Below are 24,154 nucleotides of genomic sequence, written 5' to 3'. Positions count from 1 at the left end.
CAGTGCTGGAGAGATTTCTTTGGACTGATGAAACTAAATGAGATTTTTACAGTAAGTCACAGTAGTTCTGTGTCCACCAAAAACAAAACAAGTGTTGAAAGAAAAAACTCAAAACATGGAGTAGGATCATTAATGTAAGGGGGCTGCTGTGCTGAATCTGTGCAGGGCACAGTAAAATGAGAAGATCATCAAGACATTCTGGAGCAAACATCACAAAGCTCTGTATGAAGTGCAGATCATGGATTCTCCAGAACTTACAAGTAAGGCCACCCAAATATGGTGGAAATCACATTAAAATCTGCTGAAGTGATCCGCTATACACCCTAAAATGAATCCAAGTCAACATCCATGGGAAGAGCTGGCAGTTACATTTGGGAGAAGTTCATCAAAGCTCAAGAAGAGTGGGCCAAGTGGGGAGTGAGAGGAGTAGAAATCTCATCCAGAATTTGGCAGATTACATCACTGGTTTGGAGAGCAGTCGTGGAAACTCCCCGATTACAGTGATGGTGACTTTAATAACACAAACCTCACCATTGACCTTCCCAGATACAAACAGCTTGTTAAATGGCCCACCAAGGACAGGAAGACTTCAGATGACTGCTACTGTGCCATGAAGGACACATACCAGGCTTTACCTCGCACTTTGCTGGGTAATTCTGACCACATTATGCTACAGTTACTAACTACTTATAAACAAAGGCTAAAACCAGTTAAACCAGTCAAGAAATCTATTAGTTCATGGACTGATGAGTCAGGTGAAGCATTACAAGACTGTCTGGACTGGACAGATTGGCACGTTTTTAAAACATTTATGAGCTGCCTGACACTGTGACATCTTGTATCAGCTTCTGTGAAGAGTTCTACATTCCCAGCAAATCTATTGTGATTTATAACGATGTAAAGCCACGGCTCACCAAAGATCTAAGGAATCTCCATCAGGTGAAAGAAAAAGCCCCTAAAACTGGTGATAAGGCCACCTAGAGACTGGCCAGGAATCGGCTAAACAACGCAGTCAGACACGCTGAATGGAAACACAGAAATAAACTGGAGCTTCAGTGTGGAGCAGACAGTTGCTCCTCTGTGTGGAGAAGCCTTCAGTCTGTTACTAATTCCTAAAAGTCGTCTCCCAGTGCTCACTCAGACTCCTCATCCCTCCATGACAAACTTCACAAGTTCTATGGCACATTTGACCAACAAGTTGCTGAGTCCTTTCATCCCTTCGTCTCCTTCAGCTCTAAGGTTGTTATATCAGCAGCCACTTCTTCAGAATGCCTCTCCCTCTCTTCTCCCTTTTCTATGAAGGAAAACGACGTCTGGAAGTTGTATACGGCACAGAAGTGTAAGACGTCAGCCGGCCCTGACTCTGTCTCACCTGACACAATCAAACCTGTGCAGGACCCTCGTTACTCTCTTCACAGACATCGTTAACTCGTCTTTTGCTCAGTTCACACGATCTGCTTTAAATCTTCTGTTACTGTTTCTGTTCCTAAAAGTGATAAAATATGCTGCCTCACTGATCACAGGCCTATTGCTCTTACATCAGTTTTAATGTAAATACTTGAACGGATTCTTCTAAGCCATCTGAAATCTGTCACTGCTACTGATCTCGACCCTCTTAAGTTTGCATTTCGAGCACACAGATCTGTGGACGACGCCATCAACATGGGCTTTCACTGTGTGCTCGAACATCAGGACTGTAAAGGAACCTCTGCCAGAATCCTGTTTGTAGATGTCAGCTCAGCTTTTAATGCCATTGGGGCTGCGCTGTTGTTAACTAAACTTCTACACTCTGAACTGAATCCTTCCATTTGTGAATGGATTTACAGTTTTCTGATAAACCTGAAACAATACGTTTGTGTGGATTCCCACCTCTCAGACAGTCTCTGTATCAGCACAGGTTCCCCTTGAGGCAGTCGACAGCCCTCCTACTTTACTCCTTGTACCCCAATGACTGCAGGCCCACTGATCCTCAGTTAAATCGTTAAATTTACTGATGACACCACCATTATTGGTCTAATTACTAACAACAATGAAACACCTTCTAGAAAAGAGGGGTCTCGTCTTGTGTCTTGGTGAGCTTCAACACCCTGCTGCTCAAGACCCCCGAGACATTGGAAATGGCCGTTAACTTTCACAAACAGCAGTCACAACCTCTGACACTAGACATGAAGGATACAGCAGTCAATATGGTGGACTCCTTCAAAGTTCTGAGCACAACAATCACAAACACTCTCAGCTGGGACATGAACACCACCACATCACTAAGAAGACAGAGCGGTGATTGGACTTCTTACGCCAGATAAAGAAATTAAGTATTTCACAGCCAATCCTCCTTCAGTTTTACAAAGCCGTAATTGAAAGTGTAATCACATTCTCCATTGGTGTCTGGTTTGGCTCACCAACGTCACACTCCAAAAATAAATGACAGTGTGTGTTGAGGTCTGCTGTGCTCTTCATCTGTGCAGACCTGTAAACATCTCGTGTCACTAACCGTGTCATAAGGACCACCACAGACTCATCTCAGCAGCTCATCACTTCTTCACACCATTTCCCAAACGCTTCAGTCAATTCAAACTCAAACTAACAGACACCTCCAGAGTTTCTTAGCCAGAGCGACAGCCTCGCCCAGCAGTGACTTAGCCATCTTCTGTGTGTATTCATGTGTTCTGTCAGAGACTGTATGAAGGTTTGTGTGTGTGTGTGTGTGTACAGTGTGAGGACATGTGTGTGTGACACGGGAATACATCTACACACTCGCACTCTCACTAGCACATCACTATCGGCACATCTCCTTTATAATTGGATTATTCTACCACTTGGTTTGAAGTTTGTCTTTTTAACTTCAGCTATTTCTGTTATTTGTCTGTGATGTTGTGTTCCGTTATAAGGAGCTCCAAATCTACAAAGTCAGATTCCTGCACACAAAGTACTGGAGAATAAAAGGGATTCGAATTTATTGTGATTCCAGAATTTTATTTTAAATCTCCACAAATTCTGTTCAACCAGATGAGTCTCGTTAGGGCAGCTCCTGATTGGCTCTTGTTAAATGTCTGTGTTGTGCTCCACCCCCAGTCCTGTTACACACTCCCAGATTTCCTCACTCATTTTCTTTTCTCTCCTTTCAGACTTCTGTCCCCTCACACTGGATATCAACACGGCACACAGAGACCTCCGTCTGTCTGAAGGGAACAAGAAGGTGACATATGAGGGACAAAAGCCAAATATCCTGATCATCCTGACAGATTTGACTACTGGTGCCAAGTTCTGTGCAGAGAGGCTCTGACTGGGACTCGCTGTTACTGGGAGGTGGAGGGCAGTGGACTCTTCATGAAGATTGGAGTTGCATATAAAGGACTGAGCAGGAAAGGAGGGGGCGACGAGTGCCGCCTTGGATACAATGACAAGTCCTGGAGTTTGCAGAGGTCTGTTTTCCAGTGCTCTGTGTTTCACAATAACCAATGGACTGTAATCAGCTCCCCCTCCAGCCCCAGAATAGGTGTGTATCTGGACTGGCCTTCTGGCTCTCTGTCATTTTATAGCGTCTCACACACAATGACCCTCCTGCACAGGTTCAACACCTCCTTCACTGAGCCCCTCTATCCAGGGTTTAGTGTTGGTCTTCACTCCAGTGTAACAATCAGCCGTCTGACACCATGTGACCACTGACCAGTACCCTCCACCGGTCACTTGATGTCCCCACAAGCGCAGGTCCTCTTTGAGTTTGTAGTTTAGGGTTGGAGGGGCAGTTCCTCTGTGACTGAATTTGTGGATGAGAATGCAGATAGGGGGGTCTCCATTATTATTGGGTTTGAGTAGCCAATCAGGTGTGCGTGTCATAATGATGGGCGGTGACACCTCGGGCCTACAAATACCAGTCTGACCAGCAGGGGTTACTGTTGATTCACAGCCACATTTCCTTCAGGCTGACACCCTAACAACTACTGAGGCCCCCAAATGTCACTGAATATCACCTGTTAAGTAGGACAGGCATGTGGTCCTCCTGGATGAGCACAAATGAAAGTCCACTCACCAGACATTTTGTGACCCCCCCATTGGTCACTCAAAGGGTCCTTCACTTCAGAATGAATTCACTGTGAATGTCTGAAGACGAGGACTCACCAGTCAGTCAGATGTCGGCCATACTGACAGAGTTTGGTGTTTTAGTTGATGTCACATTAAACTTTAAACTGCACCTCCTCCTTGTCCCCAGATTTGTCACTCTTGGTACCCTGAAAGCTCCAACATCTTCACAAAATGAATTCTTGGTCAGTTGGCACACACTTGACATGGGTGCACATGTGTGGCTTTGCAGTGGACTGGCACCTCGTCCAGGGTTGGCCCACCTTGTCCACAAACCAGAAATTGAAAAGCAGATAAGAAAGACAAGGAATGGAGAGAAGTGGTCACTGATTGGTCAGTCGCCAAACTACTGCCTCTTGTGGCCACTCTAAATTTTACACAGCAATTTATACAAAAAGGAAATCTAAAAGATAAAAGCAGAAAGCATTCAGTGAAATCCTGAGCAGTGAAACATGAAAGGAGAGAATGAGAAACAGAGAGTCAGACGAATGGAGACTTTAACAGGAGGACTGAGGGGTGGGACTGAAGTGCAGTGGCGCCCTCTAGTGGACACCCGCCATATTACACACATGGGAAAGGTCAGCAGTGAAGGGGGGAGAAAAGAATACAGTGCAGTGTAAAAGAAATAAGAATAAAGTAAAAACACAAGAATAAAACACCTGAAATAAAGAATTTTAAATATTATATCTAAAAGTAATTAAGTTTTATACGAATTAAGAGCAAAATAAGGGTGACGTGATCACACAGTCACATGACCTTCAGAGCTGACAGGTGAGCTGATTCTTCTGTATCCAAACTGCCCCCTCTAGTGGCCACTCTCAATATTACAGTTTTTCTCGATTGGTTTGGCTCATTTCTTGAAACTGAGATGACATTCTCAACCATAAGGTCATTTGGCCAAACAGTCTTACAGTGCTGCCCAACATTATAGCTCACTAGCAAAACAAATATCTTACCCCAAACTCTTCGTCCATGCTTCAAAAGCAGATTCCTTTCCCATATAAAAGGTCAGTACAGTCAGAATAGCACAGATCCTTCTCAATTGCCTTGGCACATGTGCATTCATTTAGTGCTTTTGTCAGAATACCCCGGATGGTTTAGCACAACACCATGGATCCCCTGCAAAAGCTCATATCTCTCCCAAAAGAGTTTATCCATGTGTCAAAACTAAATATCCTTCCCATATAAATAGTCAATGCCCCCAAAATGCATTATACCTTTGGCATTGTTTAAGCACTGCAAGTCAAAATGCTTAGACGTTTTGTCACTGAGGCACAGGTCTAGCAACAGAATACCACTATGAATAAAACCAAAAGATTTTACAGTAAAATCAGCCTCCAATAAACCACTCATACTCAAGGAAACTGTAAACATTTTTATTCGTACAAAGAAATGTTAACATTAGAGAACATACTGTGAAAAGAAAACATATACAGGATTCTGTAAATGTGAACAGTTATAAACCCAAAAAAAAAAACTCTAGCCCACCATACTGTAAATAAAGTCTCAGAACTATAGTACAGTAATATTTTCAGTGGTCGCCATTGTCACCCTCTCTCTTCCTGGCCACCATCCTCATCCTCCTGGCCATCGACGCTGCTCTCTGTCAGGCCATAAATTCTCATCCACATCGCAACGGATATTTTCTCGTGCGATGCAGCGAGGGAAGAAACGGCATGAATGTCTCAACCATCCCCAACATTGATCCCCTGTGATGTCCTCACGTGCAGCATCCATTGCATGCAGCAGGGCCCTCTGGTCTTGAGCCTGATGCTCATACACCCTCCACCTCCAAGCTGAAAAAACTCCTCAATTGGATTCAGGAAAGGAGAGTAAGGTGGAAGAAACTCCATTAGCATCCGGGATGGGTGGTGAACCAGGTTCTGATCGTGGGCGGGTGGAAGTTCACATTATCCCACACAATGACATAATGTGGTAGCTGAGGTCCTTCTACACCTCTCTCATTTTCTGGGATCAGATCAGTATAAAGGTGGTCCAAAAAATTGAGGAGCTTTTGTGTATTGTAGGGCCCTAAACTGGGAATGTGTGTGGCCACACCTCTTTCTGATATAGCGGCACACATTGTTATATTTGCTCCTCGCTGGCCTGGGACATCCACAGTGGCTCGGTGGCAATGATGTTACGCCACGCCTCGACCTTGGCCAGGTTGAAGCCAGCTTCATCAACGAACACTAGGATGTGAGGGGTTTCGTTGCCTTCTAATGCCATAATTCTCTACAATAGAATAGAAATAAATCTAATCAGTCAAGTAGAGACAGATACTGCAGGGAGGATCTAAAGTACTGTACAAACAGGGAGTGGGAAACTGAAGACAATTTCTAGGAAAAATGCTCTAGTCACACAAAGCTGGATTCTGAAGGTGAAAAGGATAACGCAAAAACAAAAACAGTGGTAACCATGTCTTACTGTAATAGTGTTACAATGATAGACAACCAGTAGTTGACTTACATGCACATACTGGTACCGCAGCCCTTTCACTCTGTCAGAGTTTCTCTCAAATGGTACCCTGTAAATCTGTTTCATGGTCATCTGATGTTTCTTCAATACCCGGTCTATTGTGGAGATGCTGATAGAGTTTATATTTTGGAACATTACATTGTCTAGCAGGATTGCATTACGAATCTGTCTCAGTGTGATGGCATTATTTGCAATGACCATGTTGCATATTTCTTGTTCTTGTTGTTCATTTAGAAGTTTTCTTCTGCCACCCACTTGAGGCTGTCGTCCAATCCTAGACATACAAGTCAAAGGTCAACACTGTAAATTTGTTACAAAATGAGTTACCAATGTAATTGTACTGCTGTCTTATGGTACTAGAAGTGTGATGCACTGCACAGTGACTGGAATACTATTCACAGTATTTTCTCCATTTTTTTGTCTTTGTCATTTTATAGTATCATATAACATCACATGACGATATTACAGTACTCTAGGCCTACACACACACCAACACTGAATAGTTCAATAGCATAGTTCTGTACCTGTTTTCCCTGCAAAAGGTTTGGATGATGGAGGAGACTGTAGACCGAGGCACATTAGGCTGCACTCTGCGCCCTGCCTCTGCCATTGTGAGGCGATGGTTTATGACGTGGTCAATAAGGGTGGACCGGATTTCATCTGGGACATCATGGTGCCTCCGTGCTCCTCGGCCTCTTCCCCCTATTCCTCCACGCATTCTCACTCCTCCTCTTCCTCTTCTTTGAGCAGGAAGTTGCTGTTGTACTTGGCGAGGTGCTTCCATGTTCACACTGCAAATGAAACTGGCCCCGCGCCAAGCTCTGTCTATATACTTTTGGCAGCAGTCATAATCATAGACAACACCTGTCAGGTATCTGAACAAACTGTTTGATTGCTCATCTGAGATGTGGGAAACTGCTCCTTCGTTAGTTCTAATTTCACCTGATTGATTGTCAAGTACTGTCATAACTTTATCAAATGTTCCAAGATATTCTTTCATGGTATTATATCTTTGACTAATTTTGACAGTTGAACAGACAATTGTGCATATGATGACTTACACAATGAAACCATGCTGATATGTTTTGGAGTGAGTGACCATTTCACTGAAAAATCAACTAATCAGTTTAGATCGGCAAGATCTATTTATTTGGAAAATGTGCTAAATGTGGGCTCATTGTGCTAACTGTGTAGCTACTTGTACATAATCATTTGAAAAGAAGCACAGAGTCACTTGAGACATGTACTAAAGCATTTGCAATTTGATTAAACCAATGAAAAATGACATTCTGTTGTGAACAATTGCAAGGTGGTTTGGAGATTTGTCCATGTTATTTTGAGAATGTCATCTCGGTTTCAGGAAATGAGCAAAAACCAATCGAGAAAAACTGTAATTGAATGGCAAGGCTGAAGAGGAGGAAAGATTTGGGTTTGATCAAATGGATATTTAGTGCAGATTTCTTAATATTGTCATTACCTTTAAGGACAGTGCAGCTTTGTTAGGTTACGGAAGATTCTCTATGAGAAAAGAACATTTATTTGAATTAATCTTTTTAATAATGGTTATGTATTAACAAAACAGAAATCTAATAAGTGTTTACATTTTGTATAATAAACTCCCAATGGTGTTTGGTGAATAAACAATAAGGATGACTGACATTTGTCAAATCTGCTCCTCTGTGACCTTCTGACTTGTCACCACCTCTGGTCACATCTCATGTGTTGTCTGATCTGAAGATATAACACTCCGTATTGATGATCCATTTCTTAACAGCGCTGGAAAAGTCAGAATATGCTTTTTAATTCTCAGGACAATGGGGTGAGTAAGAAATAAAATGTTGATTTGGATTGAATATTTGATTTGTAAGTCTAGCAGTGAAATCGATTATTTAGACCTGAGCAGTGCTTTCCATTCCACATCTGAGTGTCTGCGCTCTGTCATGTGCCCTGTGTGCCCCTGTGTGTCCGCTGTGCCCTCGTATGGCCACTCCAGCCTGACCAACACACACAAACACATTCTACTGAGATGTTCAGTTACTAATAAAGATGGACATTAAATGGTGAATTTAACACTCATGGACACCACAAGAAGTTGAAGAGCATTGAGGACTGAAGTCAGCTGTGATGTTTTATTTTGAGTTTCATTTCTTTTGTAAATGAATTTGCTTTTACTTTAATCTTTTTGATATTTTGTATGAATTGTTTTGTAAATGGTATTGATTGTGTTGTTCTATGTATGGTGTGCTGGTGAATATTTTCTTTCTATGTATTCGGTTATTTTTGTTGTCCTTAATTTTTTTCTGTGTGGAGCCCAGGGGGGCGGGGCCACTTGACACTGCAGCTGAAGCTCCGCCCCCAGAAGTATTTAAGAAGAAGCTGCAGATGAAAGAGCCGCTCCAACACTGGGCTCTGTCCTGTCTGGTGGGCTCTGCTTACTGTGCTATTGGGAGTGGAATTCCAAACCTGCTGAGATGTCTGACACCCCACTGCTCACTCGTCACTTTATCTTATTTAACAGGTAAAATCTCAATCTACAGGTAAGAATAAAATGTGAAGAGGACAACTGAAAGTTAGATGAAATAGAAATCACCATCCAAGGAACTTCCAGATGCTTCTTTAGAATTCAGTGCAAGTGGATTCACATTGTCCTTACTTAACAATGTTCAGCGCCTGTTAGCCCTTCAGATGCTTCAAAATCTTCAAGGTCATCCGACTTCACGGCTCTCCTGATAGGATGTTAAGGATGACAGAGCTGAAGTGAAATGAGATATGGGATTCCTTTTTGTGTGGTTGATTACTGTGAGTCACATTAACGTGATGTAATCTTATAAAATGAATGCTGAGAAGAAGACTACAAACAACTGACAATGAACATAAAACCATACATTACATACAACATCAGGTGATAAACACAAGAGACACTCCTGGATTTGTAAGTGTGGCCCGATTTTAAGTAGCCTGTCCCTGAACCTGCTGTAACTGACCACAGGAAATCTCAAAACTGTCTCAGCAGCCAAAGAGAAAGAACACTGGGGCCCGATGTCTGACGTGGTCTACAGCCTCTATGGCACGGACCACCCTGCTCAAATTAATGAAGGACATGATATTTAATGTCTTTTATTAACAGTAGCTCAGTACAGATGGTCTACTTCATTTTTAAAATAGTTTTTACAGTTCATTGGCAGGGTGTAAAATGATCAGTGTTACAGTAATTGTGATGCTCTTTGCATGAAGAAAAATATGTGTTCTGTTAAAATTTCACTTTTTCTTTGTGAATTGTGACTTTTACTTAAAAAGTGCAGCAAAAAAGTATTTGGCATCCAGGGGTGCACTGTAAAGGATTGCTGTAAATTTACAGCGAGTTTCCTACAGTATTTTCCTGTATTTGGTTTACACAGTTACATGCTGTAATATTTTAAAGAATGGCTGTACATCTACAAAAAAGAGCTGTTTTCAAAACTTAATACAGTAATATATCAAAAATACAGTAACATACTGTAAACTAGTTAAGATACAGTAACATACTGGACAAGCAAGGCATTCTGGGATTGGTTTGAATGAGGAGGAAGTAAGAGCGGTGCAAGCTGAGCAGAGGTTTTAGTTCAGTAATCCACATTAGAACTTTTAGAACTTCTCTTACGTCCTGTTAATTATATTATAGCTTATAATTATTTATCTTTTTATCACTCCGCCTATTCAGTTCATTTATTTTTAATATTATTCGTTTTGCACTTTCCATTGTTGAGTGAGACCGGGAACAGCATGTGAGGCGGGAGAATTGAAAGTTCCAGAAACAATTCCTTGCCGTTTTGACTTGGTGAGCCTCTGTCTCTTTTATTTTTTTTTTTGTCTATGTGAGTGAGTTCATTGGTTATTCATTTGACAGTCGTTTCACATCCTCTGCATTTGTGTTTGTATGTGTGTATAATTGCATAACTTTATTAGTTAGTTTGTACTTAACGTATTGAATTGCCTGTATAGCCCACACAACTATGTTGCCCTGCTTGTAGTGGAAAGCCATTTCGTCCAGTTAATGTTTAAACAATATCTTTATTTTCAAATGATCACAAAGTACTCTGCAGATACGTTTTTGCTCAGTGTGTCATTAGACCACATACATTCATTCTAAAGTAAAATGTCAGTTAGACATCCTGGCATTATAAAATAACAGATGTTACCGTGCGCTATTATTTTACATATAAGGACAGAGTGGTTTTGCACAAAGTACACAAGTTCCAAACTCTTTTAACTCAGTAAACTTTCAAGTTAGTCAAAGCAATTGTGGCAGCTTAGCTATTTGTTACCAGTTAGTGTCAGCTAAGGAAGCTGCTTAAAGCAATGAGTTGTTGCATATTTTTCTGACCTAAATAGATTAACCAAATGACCTAAAATGCTGCAGCGTCAATTTTGTGATCATGATTTTGAAACAATATTGCCATTTTGTCAGCACATTAAAATTTATAGTTATGTTCCTGTTATTTTATAGATCATGTATCCATCTACTTTAGTAAAAATGAATCACGCAACGAAAACTTTTCTCAGTACATTCCTATTAAACAAACTTTAGAAGCACTGTTTTATTATTCAGGAAACAATATAAGGAAACAAAAGCTGAAATCAGAGCAAAATAAATTGTCTGTGATATTCGGGATGGCAGATACATTTATGAGAAGAGTGTGTTAATACTGACTCAGAATCGTTAGGTTTAATCTTACATCAAGTTGCCTTTGAAGTTGCCAACTGACTTGGATCAAGAAAGAAAACACCTGAGGTTCTTGCTGTTTGTGTCATGCGTTACTTTTCTGTAGGTCAAGCATTGACCGCGTGCCGTTAGTTTAGTTGTGCAGGATTCCTTATCAAGCGGGGTCATTTTTGCTAAATCGCTTGTAATTCGACCTCTCCAAATTAGAATCATTGCTGTTATTGAACTATCTGGAGTATAAACACATGTTTGGTCTCTTTGTAAAGGTCACATTCTCTAGTTTCACCCTTAGTAGTCAGAATCACTGTAGGTGTGACTGATCAAAAGTTATGCACATTAGAACTCACAAAAAAAACGAATTTTTTTTGTGAAAATAAAGGAAAATAAAGCTGCAGTAGGTAGGTGGGGACAGAAACACACGATGTACCAACAGAATTACTTGTTGACTACTCACATTTCAAATTTGAAAAGAATACCTGTAAAAATGACATTTTTTACACCAGTTTTTATGTAGGCATGTCCAGGTGCTTTTTAGAGGGACCATTATCCACATTTTGGACCGTATGTTAAAAGTGTAATAACTTTGAATGCTTCAACCCACAGATATCAATGAGGGCTCTACTGAAAGCTTACACCTAAAGGAATCGATATCTACACACAGTGTCACTCTATTAGTTATAAAAATAATAAAAACAATAAAAAATACATATTTCAATATCAAAATAGTCAACACAAGTCTTATGGGCCAAAAAAATATATATATATTTTATTTTTTACTTTTTTTTTAATAAAATGCACACAAACTATATACATTTTTTACAAACTGTTACAACACAGCTCAGCGTTTTTCCATGTGCCACTGATTGCAGCAATCGTTAGCAGGCAGAAAGCACAAGGGCGTGTCACATGTCGCTCTCTGCCATTAGACGTCACCTGGTCCGATTGATCACTGTCACGCCGCGTACATGCCACTACTACTTTATCGAGAGTGTATTTACGTTTATCCATATTTAAAATGCGAAACAACTTGGTGAAATCACAATAAACAACCACGCACCAAGTCTGCAGACTGGCACAAATGCCAGCTTCGCACAGCTCCGATCGTTTTGTTTACAAGTTAGTATGGCAAGTTACATATCGGCGTGCTCAGCTGCTCATTGGCTGTAAGTTTGGAGTCAAACATTCCCATCAGGAAACACTTTACAAAAAGAACATGCTTGTTGTTCTGGACAGATATGACGAAGGTGTTGTATCTGGGAAAATTCAGTCGAATCTCATTCACAGCAATTCCAAAGTACAGTACATGTTGTCACAAAGAAATAACTTTCTTGTAGACGAGGGAGTTCACTGACTGACATCACAAAATTCGGGTCACTTATGCATTAATCAAAATAATCTGCCTGCCTTGTGTAGTCTGACTGTAATGGTTCTTCGTCATTTTTTTCCATTACTAGAATGATGTCTGAGTTACAAAAAGAGATTAAGCAAACCTTACTGTGAGTAATACCAGGCCTTCCTGAGGAGCCACTCAATCAGTCAGTTGAGAAATGTGTAGGCTGAGGAGTAGAAGATTTAATGTACGTGAAAGAAGAGGACATCTTAAGAGTTCATACAACCTGTCCAGTGCCAAACTGTTCAGCGCCGGTAAAGATCATGGGAAGTCAGACGATAAGCTAATTATGTTGTGCGCATTGTTTGCTGTGACACTCTTGAACTGATATTTCATTACATTTTTCAGGACAAAGAAGCAGCATTTTGGTTCAGTAATTAGTTTGACCAGCTCTCCTCAAAATTCACCACAAATGAGCTCCTCAGTAAGAAAATGGATGGACTCACGCTTCAAGCAGATGTGAGTTAAATATTTTTTGAAAATCATATGTATGATTGCATGCGTGACTTATATGTTGTAATGTCTGCTTGAATGTTGTGTCCATTTTTTTTTTTCTTTTATTTCAGGCATTTGCCACTTCAGCAAATGTCCAAGGAACACTCAACTTGCCCTGACAGTCCTTGCATTATAATTCTTGGTATGTAGACATAATAGTGCGGATATCTAATTGTACCTGATAAAAGTTTCTCATGTTTCAGAGGACCCTTTAATGAATGTAATTTTGTCATTTTATTTTCAGGTCAAACTCTAACCAACCAGCAGAGGATGGTGAGCATTGAAGGTCACGTTGTATGTGAGGGAACACAACTCAGCTTTGTCTGTGGCCGTGCTGCTGTGTTTGCTTCAGGTTACAATTTCAACCTCCAATATAGGAAGAGACTGCAAGCATCTTTGATTTTGTTCAAAGGTAAAACATTGGCTTATTTTCCATACATACATTTTCATTAAAACTGACTTAGGCTTCGATCAGACTTTATTACACACTGCCTGTAAAATGTTTGCACCTTCCTCTTAGACACAAAGTAAGCTTATTCTCCTTCTCATACCCTATTAAACTTTTGTGACACACTATTAACCACCCTGACACACACCATGATATTTTTTCTATAAATTAAATCGGTTAAAAATAAATATTGGCACATCCAGTTATATACTTGAATCTTTTAAGAGAATGCAAACTGTTGAGAGTGCAGGAACTAAGGAGCTGTTTTGAAGATGTGTTATGGCTTTTTGTCATTTAGATGATATATTGACATCAACCCTGAACAAATGTTCAAGGCCAATCACGGAAAAGCAACATCCAAGAAGACTAGCCAAGTAGTCCATAACAAGAAGGACGCAGTAAACCCTCGTTTTTCTTATCCACTTTGTAAGATAATGGACTTTGAACAGAATTTGTGCTGAGTTCATCCAAGACCACTTTGTTCACTTTGAATTTTGACAGTTTAGGCAATTTTGGTCTAACATGGTGTTCATATTCTATTTTAATGTGAAAGTCAACGTTGGTGCTACTTTTAAATTTAGTACTGAATGCTGCACTGTGTTTATTGCCAGTGTTTCCCACCTCTGTTGCAACCATTTGTGTTTATCTGAAATAATGAAAGACTAACAATTAAAAAAACTGGTAATGTAAAAAGCTAATCAAGACCATAAAAATAACTGTTTATTGGAATGTTTCAAATGAAAGAAGCATTATTTATTTAAATTAATCTGTCAGTAAATATTGTAATATAATGTCCTTATCAATGCTGTAGTGACACTATAAAATGGTATTCACAGCATGACCAATGTAAAAATACAATACATAACTATAGAAAATACAGTTCTAACATTTTCTCATGTAATTTTACAGTAAAATACTGGCAGCAGAGTTGCCCTGTAGTTAAATGTTAAATACAGCAGCTTCACTGTAAAAGTACAGTAAGTGGCTGCCAGTATTTTACTGTAAAAATACAACAAAAAAGTTTACAGTGTACGTTTACAGTGTCCGTTTTAGGGAGTCGTACTTTTTACTTGTTCCCGTTATTATGAATTATAATTTCTTAGTGTCACATATTATTCGTTACTACTACGAGTCCCGCTTCATTGAGATTCTGTTTTATATCTGTATACGCAAACATTTTAAAGGGAGCGTTTATTGAACTGACTGTAGCAGACTTGTCATCTTCTTAAAATGACTTTATTTATATGATATTGACAACTAATCATGAGGTCAGAAATCAAGGAGGCTGTGAGTTTTCATGGACTGCGCTGTTTCTTTGTTTTCGTGACATCGCGTCAGTAGAGAGTGCGTGACGTTAACAATGCATTGTGTCCTAAATGACAGCGCACACGCTTTGTGATAAAAGGCCAATGTGTCTCAGTTTGTTCATTAATAGGCCTATAATTTAATTAGAATTATTGTAAACATATTACCCAGATTCATGTCACATGTAGATATGTAACGTTTGGTGAAAATAAATAAAAGAGTAACAACTTATGTTGCATTGTTTATAATTAACAAAACTCATCGTTTATCTGAAATGTTCTCCTTTGTATTTTTACGTTTGACAATGGAATGCTTCAGTGTACAGTCGATTTATTCCACTTCTGAAGGTGCACATTGTTGGTATTCTCCATCGCATTTACCCCCAGTGTAAAGAGTGCCAGTGTAACTGAAGGGCGGCAGACGAGCTCATGTAACGGGAGACAAGGCACCTCCTCACCCTGATGCCAAGAGGGATCTTCTCATGAATATTACCATCTTGAGCTTTTTCTCATTCCTGCCAGTTTATTATTATTATTATTATTATTATTATTATTATTATTATTATTAATAATAATATTATTCAACACATATGTAGAGGACATGTGTGTCTTATTTTATGTGTGTGACAGGACGGACGGTAAAGCCTTGAATGAAACTCCGTGTTAATTCTTTGGGTAACACGACAGGTGAGGAGCAGGGAACGTTAAACGTCAGTGACTGCGAGGGATTGTGGGACAGAAGATGGTTTAAGAAGACAGAAACGACAAAAGCTTAGTCTTTCGATAATGCTATTTACATCAATGATTTACTTTGGTGTGCTGCACTTTGGAAGACTACTTATTTACCCCCCTTTGATAAGATGAATTCACAAGGGTCGGATGTTGCTGACAAAGTCAGGTGGTTTTTTGAAAGTTTGGCTCCAGATGTGCTTATCCAGCTGCTCCTTCTTGTCAGTACTTGAGTGATCTTTATGTTCACCTCTGAATGAATTCGCAGTTTCTTTCTAACATTTTTGTCTCATTAACACAGAAATCCAGAGGCTTTCCCTAAATTGCAGAAGACGCTGTCGATTGCACTGATTCTGTTTTAAAGACAGTTGTGATTAGTTATACAGAGCTCGCTTTTACTCACATTGCTTTTTATAAATCAATAATACAAATCAGCTACAGATCTGGGAATCACTGAATAGTAAAAACGTTTAATGAGGAGTGTCGTGCGCATATGTTATTGTGATGACAACGTCGGTATAAGAGAAGCTGGATTGTTATAATACGTGCTACACGTAAAATATGCTCATCAGTCTGTCACACATTCTAGGTGGACAAGATATCTCAAAATCACTCCCTGTGCATTTCGAGATATCTTAAAATAGGAGGATGTTCCATTGAAAGAATAAGAAATTTTACAGGAAGTGATTTTGAGATATCTCTATGGTAATTTAAGATCTCAAAATACACAGAAACTTATTTCAAGATATCTCGAATTGCATTTAAGATATCTTGAAATGTATTTCAGATATCTGAAAATGTACAGCATATCATCCTAAAATTATTTTAGATATCTTAAAATAGATGTATTTTTAGATCTCTATAATTCAATTTGAGATATCGAAAATACATTTCCAGATATCATAATATATATTTTAAGATATCTCTAAATGTTAATTTGGCTTCCCATAGAAACAGTAACTGTTTTTGACAAGGTGCTTAGAAATTAGTTACGTTAATTTAAAATGCTTAGATAGCATAAGAAGGACATTTCTAATTACAGCGCCCGTCGCTTCAGTGATTCTGCCTTACAATAAGTGGGCAGTTCATCCTTGGAGTGGGCGTCCCGTCAATAACGTTGTGGGCGTGTCGTGATGTTGTGGGCGTTTCGTGAATGACGTAACAGCTACTGTATCTACCTCGTGCTGCAGTTCCTCTCTGTTTGCTCTTGTGAGACCCTAGTGCTCAGACTTCTTTACGATCATAAGATCAAGCAGAGGTGCGGAAGGTGAGACAAAGTCAAATGTGGGGATCGCATACGGGTGGGAATGCCAGCAGTGAGGAAATCCGTGACATGCTGAAAGGCTTTAAATTTGAGGAGGTGCCTGACGCCGCGTTGATTGCTTTTAAGTGTTGGGGATTGAGCGCTGCGTGGAGGAGACGGCATAGTAAATCGCACCTTCACGAGTTTACTGTGTATGACGGAGGTCGCACACTTTTAGCTGCTGCTACGTTACTTTATTTTCCGGTCGGTGTTCCGTGAAATGTAATGCTACATCTGACTTGGCGGAGGCGCGTTAACTCGGGATTGCTTCTTCTCTCTTCGCGCTCGTGCACTTTTCCGCGCCGTTTCGCCTTTTGATTTCGCGCATGCTCCGCACTGTGCTGTCCGCCGGGCACGCGCTTGTTCAGCCGCTCGCTCCCGTCGTTCATTTCTGATTTTTCTCGAGCTCTGCGTGTTCTTTGTGTTTTTTCCTTTTCCCTCTAAAGCCGTCATCGGCACACGTTGTTAAAGTGGCGTCGAACGATGTAACTTTATAGGGCGCGTTCAGGTTTCATTTCCAGCAGTTTGTCTCATACTGAGACCTATTGGAAATAATGTCATTTTTTGTATTTTCTTATGAGTAAAGATGTTCGTGCGGTTTCACTGTAACAGGGAGACTTTGATTTGTTTAGAAATTTGTTTATTGAGAAATAAAAATACAAACATTACGCAAGCTGGAGGGATACTGTAAAATCTACAGCTGACAGGGCATTACGAGTACATCTTAGTGATAGTTGAGATTGTATTGTTTTATTTAATGTCTTTTATCCTTTATAACTACTTTCAGTATTTCTGTACACTTTGATACTTTAACTTACTAGAGATGGCGTGTTAAATGAAGAACAAGACTCAAGCCACTCGCGCTGTTTGTGTCGGACCACATGATGCCATCAAAATACAAAATGTGAAAGCTGCACAGCCGCGACTCGACTATTATGGGCTGGAGGTCAACTGTCTGTCCTCATTGTTTAAAGTGGTGAGCAGGGGGTCAGTCATGGGGGGCTGAGAATGGGCCACAGTGTTCATAAATAAAGGGAGCAGACCGACAGACAGCATTTACTGCGAGTGCAGGGCTTTGGAGATTAGGGGCGACTGGGAAAATATTTTCTAAGTTTAAAATATGAAAGTTTATGTGAAATTTTATTTTAAAATGAGAGTAGATTACGTAGCCACATGAGTTTGAAGTAGAAGAGCCTTCTGAAATTTAATTTCTTTAAGTAAAGCGTGTTTGAGAAGCAATGCAGTTATGAGGAATATGTGAAGAAGCGTTAATCCAAATGGCAGAGACTTTAAAGTGAACCAGTTCTTTACATCCCAGTGACGTTACTTCCTATTAAGAATTGTGTTCTCTGAGAAAGTCTGTTCTTAGTTTATTCAAATGTATGTTAAAATACGACATACAATATCATAATTAGATTAATTACAGATAGCGCTGACTGTGGAAGCACCTTTTTATTTTATTTATTTTTTTATTCACTTCTTCTCGACTTGGCTTGAATGTTGTTTTTCTGTGAACATTTGTATGTAAGTTGATAAATATTTTGTATGTCTTTATTTGTAAGTTAGACACAGCAATGTGATATTAGTGTTTCATTGATGAGAATCTTTAATGTTTAAAGACCCCCTCACCCCCCACAGTCTTTAGGACTGACTGAGGAATTTGATGGCCGAGTAGGTGGAATCGCTTCAAACCAGTTTGGCAAGTGACTCTCTGCAGGACAGGAAGACCACCCAGTTGGAGAGCTTCGGCTTATCAGATGGCCTTGGCTTGGGGGTGTGAAAGGCAGTGTGTGTGTGTGATGGAGCATCAGAGCTGCTTTGGCAGGAGTGACTGTGTTTGGACTGAGAGAAAAACTGGCAGCCCCACAGGAAAGCCAAACTAGCACTTGAAACACTGAATCTCACTGACTTCTCTCTTTGAGGTGTTGAAACTTCAAGGCCACTTTCCCAGAATTCATTCTGTGAGTGACCTGCTTGGCTTCATGGATTGTTGGCACTTTAGCAGGTTTTGTGTTTGATGCTGAGATGAAGACATCAAACGTTACATCAGGTCTGCTTTGGCTGCCCACCCAGAGAGTCGGCCCTGTTTTTGATTTGAGTTGTCCCAGTTCAGGTGCACTGAGGGGATCATCTCCTTTTGTGACTCTAGAATGTTCTCTGGCAGTGATCTGAAGATTCTCTGTGTAGATTTCTTGCTGTGTACACATTTCTCCATTGAGACCTCAATCTGGGGTGTCATGAACGTGGAGTGACAGTTTCACAAAATACATATTTCAATATCAAAATAGTCAACACAAGTCTTATGGGCCAAAAAATATATATATATTTTATTTTTACTTTTTTAATAAAATGCACACAAACTATATACATTTTTACAAACTGTTACAACACAGCTCAGCGTTTTCCATGTGCCACTGATTGCAGCAATCGTTAGCAGGCAGAAAGCACAAGGGCGTGTCACATGTCGCTTCTGCCATTAGACGTCACCTGGTCCGATTGATCACTGTCACGCCGCTACATGCCACTACTACTTTATCGAGTGTATTTACGTATCTGCACGCTTATCCATATTTAAAATGCGAAACAACTTGGTGAAATCACAATAAACAACCACGCACAAAGTCTGCAGACTGGCACAAATGCCAGCAGCGCAACTCGATCGTTTTGTTTACAAGTTGGCATGGCAAGTTACATATCGGCGTGCTCAGCTGCTCATTGGCTGTAAGTTTGGAGTGTCACTCACAGCGTCCAATCAAACTGGTAGATTCTACTAGGGTTTGGAGTTGTACGTCATCGTTCAGTTGTCTGTGACACTGTTGGCTACGAGGTGCCAGTCACCCCCAGACCCCTCGTGAATTGGCCAACTTAGGAATCGATATCTACACACAGTGTCACTCTATTAGTTATAAAAAAATAATAAAACCAATAAAAATACATATTTCAATATCAAAATAGTCAACACAAGTCTTATGGGCCAAAAAAATATATATATATTTTATTTTTTACTTTTTTTAATAAAATGCACACAAACTATATACATTTTTTACAAACTGTTACAACACAGCTCAGCGTTTTTCCATGTGCCACTGATTGCAGCAATCAAGCAGGCAGAAAAGCACAGCGTCTCACATGTCAGCCTTCTGCCATTAGACGCCACCTGGTCCGATTGATCACTGTCACGCATCGGATGCCACTACTACTTTATCGAGAGTGTATTTACGTTTATCCATATTTAAAATGCGAAACAACTTGGTGAAATCACAATAAACAACCACGCACCAAGTCTGCAGACTTGGGTCAAATGCCAGCTTCGACAGCTCCGATCGCTTTGTTTACAAGTTAGTATGGCAAGTTACATATCGGCGTGCTCAGCTGCTCATTGGCTGTAAGTTTGGAGTCAAACATTCCCATCAGGAAACACTTTACAAAAAGAACATGCTTGTTGTTCTGGACAGATATGACGAAGGTGTTGTATCTGGGAAAATTCAGTCGAATCTCATTCACAGCAATTCCAAAGTACAGTACATGTTGTCACAAAGAAATAACTTTCTTGTAGACGAGGGAGTTCACTGACTGACATCACAAAATTCGGGTCACTTATGCATTAATCAAAATAATCTGCCTGCCTTGTGTAGTCTGACTGTAATGGTTCTTCGTCATTTTTTTCCATTACTAGAATGATGTCTGAGTTACAAAAAGAGATTAAGCAAACCTTACTGTGAGTAATACCAGGCCTTCCTGAGGAGCCACTCAATCAGTCAGTTGAGAAATGTAGGCTGAGGAGTAGAAGATTTAATGTACGTGAAAGAAGAGGACATCTTAAGAGTTCATACAACCTGTCCAGTGCCAAACTGTTCAGCGCCGGTAAAGATCATGGGAAGTCAGACGATAAGCTAATTATGTTGTGCGCATTGTTTGCTGTGACACTCTTGAACTGATATTTCATTACATTTTTCAGGACAAAGAAGCAGCATTTTGGTTCAGTAATTAGTTTGACCAGCTCTCCTCAAAATTCACCACAAATGAGCTCCTCAGTAAGAAAATGGATGGACTCACGCTTCAAGCAGATGTGAGTTAAATATTTTTTGAAAATCATATGTATGATTGCATGCGTGACTTATATGTTGTAATGTCTGCTTGAATGTTGTGTCCATTTTTTTTTCTTTTATTTCAGGCATTTGCCACTTCAGCAAATGTCCAAGGAACACTCAACTTGCCCTGACAGTCCTTGCATTATAATTCTTGGTATGTAGACATAATAGTGCGGATATCTAATTGTACCTGATAAAAGTTTCTCATGTTTCAGAGGACCCTTTAATGAATGTAATTTTGTCATTTTTATTTTCAGGTCAAACTCTAACCAACCAGCAGAGGATGGTGAGCATTGAAGGTCACGTTGTATGTGAGGGAACACAACTCAGCTTTGTCTGTGGCCGTGCTGCTGTGTTTGCTTCAGGTTACAATTTCAACCTCCAATATAGGAAGAGACTGCAAGCATCTTTGATTTTGTTCAAAGGTAAAACATTGGCTTATTTTCCATACATACATTTTCATTAAAACTGACTTAGGCTTTGATCAGACTTTATTACACACTGCCTGTAAAATGTTTGCACCTTCCTCTTAGACACACAGTAAGCTTATTCTCCTTCTCATACCCTATTAAACTTTTGTGACACACTATTAACCACCCTGACACACACCATGATATTTTTTCTATAAATTAAATCGGTTAAAAATAAATATTGGCACATCCAGTTATATACTTGAATCTTTTAAGAGAATGCAAACTGTTGAGAGTGCAGGAACTAAGGAGCTGTTTTGAAGATGTGTTATGGCTTTTGTCATTTAGATGATATATTGACATCAACTCTGAACAAATGTCCAAGGCCAATCACGGAAAAGCAACATCCAAGAAGACTAGCCAAGTAGTCCATAACAAGAAGGACGCAGTAAACCCTCGTTTTTCTTATCCACTTTGTAAGATAATGGACTTTGAACAGAATTTGTGCTGAGTTCATCCAAGACCACTTTGTTCACTTTGAATTTTGACAGTTTAGGCAATTTTGGTCTAACATGGTGTTCATATTCTATTTTAATGTGAAAGTCAACATTGGTGCTACTTTTAAATTTAGTACTGAATGCTGCACTGTGTTTATTGCCAGTGTTTCCCACCTCTGTTGCAACCATTTGTGTTTATCTGAAATAATGAAAGACTAACAATTAAAAACTGGTAATGTAAAAAGCTAATCAAGACCATAAAAATAACTGTTTATTGGAATGTTTCAAATGAAAGAAGCATTATTTATTTAAATTAATCTGTCAGTAAATATTGTAATATAATGTCCTTATCAATGCTGTAGTGACACTATAAAATGGTATTCACAGCATGACCAATGTAAAAATACAATACATAACTATAGAAAATACAGTTCTAACATTTTCTCATGTAATTTTACAGTAAAATACTGGCAGCAGAGTTGCCCTGTAGTTAAATGTTAAATACAGCAGCTTCACTGTAAAAGTACAGTAAGTGGCTGCCAGTATTTTACTGTAAAAATACAACAAAAAAGTTTACAGTGTACGTTTACAGTGTCCGTTTTAGGGAGTCGTACTTTTACTTGTTCCCGTTATTATGAATTATAATTTCTCAGTGTCACATATTATTCGTTACTACTCACGAGTCCCGCTTCATTGAGATTCTGTTTTATATTCTGTATACGCAAACATTTTAAACGGAGCGTTTATTGAACTGACTGTAGCAGACTTGTCCTCTTCTTAAAATGACTTTATTTATATGATATTGACAACTAATCATGAGGTCAGAAATCAAGGAGGCTGTGAGTTTTCATGGACTGCGCTGTTTCTTTGTTTTCGTGACATCGCGTCAGTAGAGAGTGCGTGACGTTAACAATGCATTGTGTCCTAAATGACAGCGCACACGCTTTGTGATAAAAGGCCAATGTGTCTCAGTTTGTTCATTAATAGGCCTATAATTTAATTAGAATTATTGTAAACATATTACCCAGATTCATGTCACATGTAGATATGTAACGTTTGGTGAAAATAAATAAAAGAGTAACAACTTATGTTGCATTGTTTATAATTAACAAAACTCATCGTTTATCTGAAATGTTCTCCTTTGTATTTTTACGTTTGACAATGGAATGCTTCAGTGTACAGTCGATTTATTCCACTTCTGAAGGTGCACATTGTTGGTATTCTCCATCGCATTTACCCCCAGTGTAAAGAGTGCCAGTGTAACTGAAGGGCGGCAGACGAGCTCATGTAATGGGAGACAAGGCACCTCCTCACCCTGATGCCATGAGGGATCTTCTCATGAATATTACCATCTTGAGCTTTTTCTCATTCCTGCCAGTTTATTATTATTATTATTATTATTATTATTATTATTATTATTATTATTATTAATAATATTATTCAACACATATGTAGAGGACATGTGTGTCTTATTTTATGTGTGTGACAGGACGGACGGTAAAGCCTTGAATGAAACTCCGTGTTAATTCTTTGGGTAACACGACAGGTGAGGAGCAGGGAACGTTAAACGTCAGTGACTGCGAGGGATTGTGGGACAGAAGATGGTTTAAGAAGACAGAAACGACAAAAGCTTAGTCTTTCGATAATGCTATTTACATCAATGATTTACTTTGGTGTGCTGCACTTTGAAGACTACTTATTTACCCCTTTGATAAGATGAATTCACAAGGGTCGGATGTTGCTGACAAAGTCAGGTGGTTTTTTGAAAGTTTGGCTCCAGATGTGCTTATCCAGCTGCTCCTTCTTGTCAGTATTTGAGTGATCTTTATGTTCACCTCTGAATGAATTCGCAGTTTCTTTCTAACATTTTTGTCTCATTAACACAGAAATCCAGAGGCTTTCCCTAAATTGCAGAAGACGCTGTCGATTGCACTGATTCTGTTTTAAAGACAGTTGTGATTAGTTATGCAGAGCTCGCTTTTACTCACATTGCTTTTTATAAATCAATAATACAAATCAGCTACAGATCTGGGAATCACTGAATAGTAAAAACGTTTAATGAGGAGTGTCGTGCGCATATGTTATTGTGATGACAACGTCGGTATAAGAGAAGCTGGATTGTTATAATACGTGCTACACGTAAAATATGCTCATCAGTCTGTTACACATTCTAGGTGGACAAGATATCTCAAAATCACTCCCTGTGCATTTCGAGATATCTTAAAAA

The 24,154-nt window shown here is 39.5% G+C and overlaps 2 protein-coding genes across 4 annotated transcripts in view; one reads left to right on the top strand and one right to left on the bottom strand.

Annotated features, from left to right (window-relative positions):
• LOC120528979 (tripartite motif-containing protein 16-like) overlaps positions 1-13,264 on the top strand; it is a 36,066-nt gene extending 22,802 nt beyond the window's left edge. The window contains 3 exon segments of the mRNA XM_039753045.1: positions 3,126-3,212; positions 3,215-3,630; positions 13,217-13,264. Coding sequence (XP_039608979.1) covers positions 3,126-3,212; positions 3,215-3,630; positions 13,217-13,264 — 551 coding nt within the window.
• LOC120528357 (zinc finger protein 184-like) overlaps positions 1-24,154 on the bottom strand; it is a 700,371-nt gene that overhangs the window by 53,066 nt on the left and 623,151 nt on the right. The gene's annotated exons all lie outside the window — the stretch shown is intronic.

This window comes from Polypterus senegalus, chromosome 4 (genome assembly GCF_016835505.1).
Source record: "Polypterus senegalus isolate Bchr_013 chromosome 4, ASM1683550v1, whole genome shotgun sequence".
NCBI lineage: Eukaryota > Metazoa > Chordata > Cladistia > Polypteriformes > Polypteridae > Polypterus > Polypterus senegalus.
This window is presented reverse-complemented; position numbering and strand designations above follow the sequence as displayed.